The following is a 9,680-nucleotide window of genomic DNA, read 5'->3' on the forward strand; positions in this document are numbered from 1 at the left end:
AGGTGACCCCTGTGAAAGGATCGTTCGACCGCCAAAGGGGTCTCGGCCCACAGGTTGAGAACCGCTGGGCTATGGTGATTATGGGCCTAATTATTGAAGTGAAAACAGGAGAGGAGTTTGTGATGAATGGATAAAATCGCAAAATACAGTGGGGCCTTGACTTACGAGTGTCCCGACTAACGAGTTTTTTGAGATACCAGCTGTCTCTCGGCTGATTTTTTGCATTGAGTTGATAGAGTAATTTGAGTTAACGAGCTCCTTAACAAGCTCCTTAACGAGCTCGGTCTCGGAACGAATTAAACTCGTAAGTCAAGGCCCCACTGTACTGTTACTTGGCTTGATTCAGTCCGTATATTGCCACCTTGGGAAACTATACTGGCATCTTCAATTAGAATATTTTTTTCTTTTTAAAAAAATATTTATTTTTATTGAATTTATTGGAGAGACATTGTTTAATAAAACTATATAAATGTCAGGTGTACAATTCTATATCATCTGTATATTGTAGTGTGTTCACCACCCCAAGTCAAGTTTCCTTCTGTCACCATGTATCCCCCCTATGCCCTCTCCTAGCTCCCCACCCCTCTTTCCCTCTGGTAATCACCATGCTGTTATCTGTGTCTATGAGGTTTATTCCCCCCTCCTTTAGTCCCTTTACCTTTTTCACCCTGTCCCCCTACCCCATGCCCTCTGATAGCTGTCAGTCTGTTCTCTTCTATGAGTCTGTTTCTATTTTGTTTGTCCGTTTGTTTGTTAGATTCCACATATAAGTGAAATCATATGGTATTTGTCTTTCGCTGACTGGCTTATTTCACTTAGTATAACGCTCTCTGGGTCCAACCACAAAAGGTAAGATTTCCTCCTTTTTTTATGGCCGAGAACTATTCCATTGTGTAAATGTGCCGCAGCTTTTTGAAATTTCAAAATATGACAAATGCTTTATTTGGGGAGATCTTGCCTAAGAAAATAAACATCACCAAGTTCTGAGTAGAGAAGGGAAAGATGACTACCATCTCCCATTCCGTCCAAATCCTGGGGGATTCCGAATCCAGTTCTGGGTGGGGAAAGAGTTCTTTCCTCCTCTCCACGCCCGGTGTCCGCCTGCCAGGGCTGCCCTCAGGAGGTACCACAAATTGGGTAGCTTACACAGTAAACAACAGAAATGTATTGTCTCAACAGTTTGGAGGCTAGAAGTCTGAAATCAAGGTGTCTACAATGTTGGTTCCTTCTAAAGGCTGCAGAGAAAACCTGTTTCTAGCTTTGCTGGCTTGCTGGAAATCTTTGGCAACTTTCAGGCAACCCCAAGGATTTTTTAGAGTTACTTTTGTTAATTCTTAAAATGTATACTTTTCTCTCACTTCTATTGTTTATTCTAAGGTTTTGTTTTTTGTTTTTTGGTGTGTTTTTTTTGTACCGGATTCAAGAAGTTTATGCTAATTTGCCATTCATCAGGAGCAAAAAATGCTGTCAGATCTTCTTTCTCTACTAAGCACTATCTCTCTATTCTCTCTCTATTCCCAAGAAGTAGCTAGAAGGTACATTAGGAAATGGGAGACCAGGAGAAATTAGGTGCAACATGGACATTTGGAGAAAAGCTAAATGGCAATGGCCTCTTCCTTTTCTCCAAAGTTTAGCAAGAGATGCACTTGAGAAAGGAATCAATATCAGAGAATTCCTCCTACATGTGTATAATGAAACATTAACGAGGTTTTAATTTTCTGCCTATAAACATTAGCCAAAAAATTTCCAGACCATGAAATACAATGGATTAGCTAAAATGAATTAAGTAGATCTCTATAAATACTGACTGGGGGGAATTAGTAAGGAATACCATTAAATGAAAACAGGTTGAAGAATCATTTGTTTAGTACCTTATCATTTATGTACAAATAAACTAACATCCATTAAACCAAACTATGTATTTCTATATATCCATGCAGGCTTATGGACTTGCATAGGAAAAGGGTGGGAAGCAAACATAGGGTCGTCTCTTAGAAGGAAAGAAAATTGGCAGAGTCGTTTCATCTTTTTACAGTGAAAATGGCCATTACTTACTTAGTTTTAAAAGTCAGTGAGGGACTTTAAATTTGAAAGTGACATTCACGGAGTGTCTTCTTTCCCACAGAAAGAAAAAAGGTGTTTAAAGATGTCCTGTCCTGTTTGAACTTGGATAGGAGCAGAAAGCTTCTGCCGGATGTTGTTAAACAGTTCTCCTTAGATCGAGGATGTAAGTGGACACCCGAGACGCCGGGAGACCTGGCCTGGAATTTCCTGATGAAAGTTCAAGCCCTGGATGTGACGGCTAGGGATTCAATCCTTCGACATGAGGTTCGGTGTGAGGAGAGCCAAGGGGAGTCGCCAAGCGGAGTAGAGAATCTGGAAATGAGGGACACACCAGCCCTGCATCCCCTGGATGTGCTCTGTGCCTCTCTGCTGTGCGCCGACAGCTCCCTGCAGCGCGCAGTCATGTCAAGCATGTATCGATGCCGGTTTGCTCTTCCTCTGCTCCTGCCGGATGCGGAGAACAACAAAAGCATCTTAATGCTGGGGGCCATGACAGGCCTTGTGAAGGAGCAGCCGGCACCGTGTTCAGGAGGGCCGGCGGGGGAAACCGAAAGGTCTCTGACTCTCGCAAAGATGCCCGTCATCTCTTTTGTGCGTCTAGGAGACTGTAGCTTCTCCAAGTCCAGAATCCTCAACACGCTGCTCAGCCCTGCCCAACCCAAACCACACAAAGTCTTCCTCCATCACGATTTGCCCGTTCCGGTGCTTCCCCGGCAGATCTCGGACGGCCTGGTGGAAATAGCTTGGTGCTGTCCGGATAGCGACAGCCTAAGGGGAAACCCTCCCTTTTTCCAAGAGCCTGTTGCTGTGGCCAACCTTCATGGAGATCTAGAAAGTTTTTGGACACAATTTGGTTTCTTGATGGAAGTTTCCTCAGCTGTGTTTTTCTTCACGGACTGCCTCGGTGAAAAGGAATGGGACCTGCTCATGTTTTTAGGAGAAGCTGCCATTGAAAGATGCTACTTTATCCTCAGTCCCCAGGCCAGGGAGAGTGAAGAGGCTCAGATTTTCCAGAGGATTCTGAACTTGAAGCCATCCCAGCTACTGTTCTGGGAGGAGGAGGAAGCTGGGGAGAAAGGGAGGAACTTGAAGGGCCTCCGAGCTGCCCTCCAAGAAGTGATGTCCTCATCACTCAGACGTGTGTCTGTGGAGGACATGGCCTCCCTGGCCAGGGAGTTGGGGATCCAGGTAGACCAAGACTTTGAGGACGTTCAAGGAATTCAAGTTTCCCCTGGTGAACACTTGGCTGGAACAGTTGAAGATGAGAGGCCACAAAGACACAGTCAGCCAGAAAGCTCATCTGAACGCCCCGCTGAGATGCCTGTGAAAGAGCCTGGAGCTGAAGGCGAGGTCACCCAGGCTCTTCAGAATTTCCACCTCACCCCAGTATTCATACCTTACGTGCAAAACCTCTGTCCGTTCCCAGTCGGAATTGGAGGCCACTTTAACCGTGCTCCTGTGAAAGCCCCTCGGGTTACGGGCTTCCACCTTGGGTCAGAACAGAAGTCTAAGTGGTTCCGTCCTCCACCCTTTCATAATTCAAGGTTCCATGGTCAAGGTAGAAGTTTTGGGGTTCAGTACTTCCAACCCCAGAGATTTTGTTCAGTTGAAAGTTTTATGAAATTTCCGAGACCTGCTCGGGGACGTCACATGGATGGACCATTTGGGAGACCACCAAGGCCCATTTGGCGGCATGTGAAGACCTGGCTTGGCAGACCACAGACAACGGGAGCTTGTGCAAGGTCTGCCATGGTGGTCTCCCCAGTAGGTCACTTCCACTCACAGCCAGCAGGACCAGTTGGGAAGCCACCGCCTAGGCAAGCCCATACCCGGGGAACACAGCCACCTGAGGCAACTGAAAAACTGGTGAGAACATCATTCCACACGGTGACTCCTCACCCTCGAAACTTTCAGCCGGCAGGAGTCATACACAGACCCCTAAGACCCGCTTTTCAGCAGGGATTCAAGCTAAAGACACCAGGTGGGCCTTCAAATCCAGCTGGCCAAATGGGATCCCATCCTATGTCCAACAACAGATTTGTACCCAACTCTCTGTTCCGTCAGCCCACACCATCCCAGGGCAAACATTCCCAGCCCAAACCCTTCCAACCCATGGCGTCTCAACCCAAACCCACCCAAACAAAACCCGCACATCCCCAGCCCACCCAAGCTAGATGCTCTTCATCCAAACCCGCTCATCCCCAGCCCACCCCAGCTAGAAGCTCTTCATCCAAACCCGCTCATCCCCAGCCCACCCCAGCTAGAAGCTCTTCATCCAAACCCACTCAGCCTAAGCCCTCCCAACCTAGGCCTTCTCAGCCCAGACCTACTCAATCCAAGTCATCAGGAGCCAGTGCTTCACAGGCTAGGGCATCCTACTCCAGAGCAGGGCCCAAGAGGGGAGGGAAGCATTAAAGTGCCTACTCCAGAGACCTATGAAATGTATCCTTTACCCAGGCCATTCTGATCACAGAATAGTAACCTAAAGAAGTGTGACAGTGATGGTAAGAGACCACTACTATTAGCATGACACGGAAAGGGAGATATGCACAGCCTAATTGTTGTCATTAAATCGTAAGAATTGTGTCCCTAAGAAAGAGGGAAAATATGAAAAGAATCAAGAATAGTATAAAGCAGTAAATAAATTAATTGAATCCAGCCTTGAGTTTTAGGTAATGGATAACCTGAATCCAGGGAATGGGTTTATGAGGCAGCCCCACTTGGGGAAGAATGAGGTTGGAGTCTCCAGTTGCAAAGAGATCATAAACTAGGGCTGGGGTTGCCTCAGTGTTGCAAATAAAATTGCCTTAGACGTTGACTGCTCCAGGGGTGTCTTGGTCAAAATTTTTGTTTTAATATCAGGCACTGACCAGATAACCCTGTTTGTTTAGGATGATCAATTGGCTTGTGGTAACAGCCCCAATTTGCTTAGATGATAAAACTCTCTCATTTGACCCTTATATATAGAAATAATAAACTATCAACCAATAAAATTATTTTTCATTAACTTTAATAGCGATCTGTGTATGTTTCATTATTTTAAATATTTGTAATAGGTAAGATAATCTGGCTTAATCATAGAGGATCTGATACATTAACCTCACGATTTCAGCTTAAAATGTATACTTAAGTTTGTTTTTTATTTGTTTGTTTGTTTTTTGTTAATCCTCACCCAAGGATATTTTTCCATCGATTTTTAGAGAGAGTGGAAGGGAGAGACAGAGAGAGACATCGATGTGAGAGACACATCAATTGGTTGCCAGGGGACCTGCAACCAAGGTACATGCCCTTGACTGAAATCGAACCCGGGACCCTTCAGTCTGTGGGCCGACGCTCTATCCACAGAGCCAAACCGGTTAGGGCTATACTTAAGTTTTTAATGTTAGAGTTGTTATTATTATTATTTTTTATTGATTTCAAATGTATTCAGAGGTCAGCTATTTTTGTTTGTAGAAGATGGAGACAAACATACGTGGTTAAACTTCACAAGTAATTTAGCAGCCACCTTTGGCCATTAATTTCAAACTCTTCCAATGACAGTTTTTGAGATTAATGTTAATAGAGGTGTTGGGTATAAAAGCATTTCCATTGCTGGTGGGAGCATAAGCTAGTACAGTCCTTTGGGAAGGCAATTTGACTGCATGTATAAAAATAAAGTAAAATAAAATACCTGCAACTTTTGGCCCAGTAAATTTATTTTATGAATTCATTCTACATATGTTCCTGTTAATGTATGCAAAGATGTATATGTGTAAAAATATACAATCTTTTTTTTTAAAGAGAACATTTATTGGGTAAGTTACAGAGGTAGAAAAAGTAATTCCTAGAAGAATGGGCTTAGGAAACAAGTTCTAGAGGTAAAGGAAGGGCCCTTGGAAGCTAATGGTCACGTGCCTGGTCGGGGGAGAGGAAAGGCACAGGCCTGCTCCCAGGAGGGAGAGTGTGCTGGGTCCTCCATCCTAAGGGTTTTAAGGGCAGAGATTTTATGGAAGTTCCCAGGGAAAGATCTCAATAGAATATTCAGCAGTTTTCCAGGTGTGTCCTTGCAGGGTGGTGGTCTCCACTGATTGACTGGCCGGCACCAGGGCAGGTCATTGTTCCATGTTGCTAGTCCTGAGGCTGATTTTGTCGCTTATCTGGGCCTGGAGCTGAAGTACAACAATGATCCCCATGGTGGCCAGTCACAGGGAGGATGGACTCACTCCGCTCAGTCAGGTGGACTCCACTCCATGGGGACATCCTGCCATCTGCGTGCCACCTGGGCCGTACAGTTTTACCCCGTGTCCTTGAGGAGTTAGAAGCGGCTAGGCAGGCAGGGATGGGACTACGGGAGAAGAATGTAAAAGAAGTGCAGCTGGACACTGGATGCAGACAGGAACGGAGGAGTTAGACAGGATCAGGCAGTTTAGGGTAAGGGCCGCGAGGAGGGACGATGGTAGATAAGGAGGAAATAAAGCAGACGGTCAGGATGTGAGTGAGATAGGTGGAATGTCAAAAAATGTGCAATCTTACCTTGTTTATGAAGGGCTAGAAAAACCCAGAATGCTTAAGTGATGGTACTAGACCTGTGCAACGTAGTTCTCTGAAGTTGATGAAAAATAATGGTGTAGTTCTAAACATGCTGGTAATAATAACTGAAATTATAAAAGGCTTGATTTAAATATTTTGGCCTACATCTGGAAGATACTATGCAAAATAAGTACTCTTTTTATACTTTTTACTAGCACATGTTTATGTAGGAAAAACTACATTTGGATTTTGGTCACTAGTAGAGTGATACACTCCAATTTTAAAAAATGGAACATGAGGCATTAAAATATACTTTTAGCTTTATAATCTATGATACAATAAGATATAAATAATTTGAGTGTTAGCTGTATTGCATGGCTTCTACTCAAGAAAAATTTAAACTAACAGGAAGGAACGCTTAATGGTCTATGAAATCCATGCCATGAGGCTAAATTTACAGTGCAACATCATGTACTTATATCGACTATCTGTAATTAAAAAAATGTAATATTCTAATTAGACCAGACATCCTTCTGGACGACCTTCCAGATGAAGCCGTAGTGTGCGGGGACCAAGACAGAGGCAGCTGCCATGGCAGCGGGGGCCGAACCCCTTGCACTAAATTTCGTGCATTGGGCCTCTAGTGTATATATAGAAGCCTAATATGCTAAGTGTCTGAATATTCAACCAGTCGCTATAACTCACACTGCTCTTCAGGAAGACAGAACATGCTGCCTACTCTGCCTGGTACAAGGAGTCAGCAGCCGCCTGCTTGCACGCATGCTGCCTGTGCCACAGCAGCTTCACCCACTCGGTCGGCCACTGCAGCCTCAGATGGAGATGGCAGTGACGAGGCTGAGGTGGAGACGTCCTCTGAAGTCCATGACCTGTGTGGTCCTGGCAGCAGAGTGGGCTGGAGGAGGGGCCAGGCCTGAGGGGAGCTTTGGCGGCCAGGAGGACTGGCTTCGCTGGTGGGGTCCTACCATGGACTGAAAGGCTAATATGCCGCTTAATTTCTTTCTTTCTTTTTATTTTTTTTAAAATATGTTTTTATTGATTTCAGTGAGGGGAAGGGAGAGGGAGAGAGGGATACAACAATGAGAGAGAATCATTGATTGGCTGCCTCCTGCACGCCCCCTACTGGGGATCGAGCACACAATCTGGGCATGTGACCTGACCTGGAATTGAACCATGACCTTCTGCTTCATGGGTCGAGGCTCAATCACTGAGCCACACCGACCAGGTCACTTAATTTCTTTCTTATATCTTTTCCTTACCGTTCTTTTTTCTTCCCCTTCACACAGTCAGCACTCTTTCCAAGCGGACTTCTTTTGCCCAGCCTGGAGGGCTGTGTGAAGCAAGGAATAAATTGTTAGTGCTTGTCCTTTCAGGCCTCATGACAGGTCAACCTTTGGGGTAAGGGTATCCGGAAAATGTGCCCTGAATAAGTGCATGAAAACTGGCATGGGGGGTTTTATTGGTTGAAAGAAGAGTGAAAAAAAGCAGAAAACAGAGGCACATGAGAAGTCTGCAATGCACCGTGTGGGCCTGACCATGAGACACTGCTCTCCTGTGCTGAGTCCAACCAGAAGGGTCAGGCTTAATAGCTTCTCCCCTCCCAGGACCTTAATTCATCGGCAGCATTCTTCTCATATATCTTTTGAAGGCTGCTCTCAGATGGGATAGAAAATGCTTTAGAAACCCATTTGAGTTATAGCAGCACCATATATTTTATATTCTTGTCGGAGGGACTTAGGGTGAACAGAAGGTCAATTTTGTCTTTTTTCTCTTTTTAACCAGAAGGGGCCCATCACTCAGCAGAGTACTTAGTGAGTATGGGAGTGAAAAAAGTCCCCTCAGTATAAGGTGAACCTGTTGGGTTCGAAAGCATAATAAGCTTTCTTTCCTGAAAGAGGCCCAATCAATATACTTGATTGTATTTTATCAGGGCATTCATCAGAAATGTAGCAAACACGAGGCAAAACTTTTCCTGAGAGGGTTGGAAACTCATGCACCTGGGATCTGGGGCTGTGTCTGCGAATGTTATTCATTCTGCAAAATGCTCTGAGCTCCTACCATGGGCCCAAATGCAGAGCGTCTGGGGAAACATTTGAATATCTCTGCTGGAGTAGGGGGTCACGTAATCAGCCCATCATGCAATGCTCAATCGTGAAGGGAGTGGAGAACCCCTTGCGATTAAGTGCAGGGTTGTTTCTCAGCAGAGTTTTTCAGGGTGATGAAGGCTGGCTCTTCAGGTTCCAACTGTGAGTGGACAGGACAGCAGCTGGTTAACAAGTGGAGGAGTTGGCCTCAGTTAGGAGTGAGTAGAGGTCACTTGTGGTAACAAAGGGTAAGGTGGATTATTGGGGCGCAGATGCTGGTAGGTGGGTGGATGCACAATGAGAGTGTGGAAGTCCTCTTATAATGGACGAGAGGCCCAGCACGTGAAATTGCGTGAGACCCCAGTCCCGCAGCGTGGTGAGACCCATCAATGCACCTCCTGGTGACCAGTCGTTACAGCGTTACGGTCACTGGTTTTTTATAATATAGATTCCATTTTATCAATGAAATAGCCAAAAGGCACATGAAAAGATACTCAAGAGTATTACTAGAAGAATGAAAATCAAAGCCACAATGAGATACTCCTTCATACCTTCTCTGATGGCTATAATTAAAAAGATGGACAGCAAGAAGTATCAGAGAGGATGTGGAGAAATTAAAGCTCTCATACACTCTTAGTGGAAATGTTAAATGGTACAGCTGACTTTGAAAGTAATTTGGTATAGTTCCTCAAAATGTTAAGCAAAGAGTTCTTAGCTATATTCTCAAAAGAATTGAAGACATGTTCATACAAAAACCTTATGTGAATGTTCATAGCAGCATCTACACTAATAAAAGAGAAACATGGTAATTAGCGTACAACCACTACCCTTCCCATTGGCTAATCAGCATATCCTTAGGCAAATTAACTGTCAGCCAAGATGGCGGCCGGCAGCCATGCACTGAAGCGAACAGGGAGGCTTGCTTGCTCCAGTGACTGTGGACTCCAACGTTCCCCGCCTGACTTGCCGGCCTCTCAGCTGCAACTCTAAGCAACTATGTTGCAA

General features: G+C 45.0%; 1 protein-coding gene across 2 annotated transcripts in view; it reads left to right on the forward strand.

Moving 5' to 3' along the window:
• The window catches only part of CARD6 (caspase recruitment domain family, member 6), an 8,332-nt gene extending 3,255 nt beyond the window's left edge, over positions 1–5,077 (forward strand). For both annotated transcript variants that reach the window (XM_005875986.2, XM_005875987.2), the window contains exon 3: positions 2,126–5,077. In XM_005875986.2, coding sequence (XP_005876048.1) covers positions 2,126–4,479 — 2,354 coding nt within the window. In that variant the 3' untranslated portion in view covers positions 4,480–5,077. The remainder of the gene's footprint in view (positions 1–2,125) is intronic.
• Positions 5,078–9,680: the final 4,603 nt, after the last annotated feature.

The sequence above is a fragment of the Myotis brandtii genome, unplaced genomic scaffold, assembly GCF_000412655.1.
Source record: "Myotis brandtii unplaced genomic scaffold, ASM41265v1 scaffold478, whole genome shotgun sequence".
Lineage (NCBI taxonomy): Eukaryota > Metazoa > Chordata > Mammalia > Chiroptera > Vespertilionidae > Myotis > Myotis brandtii.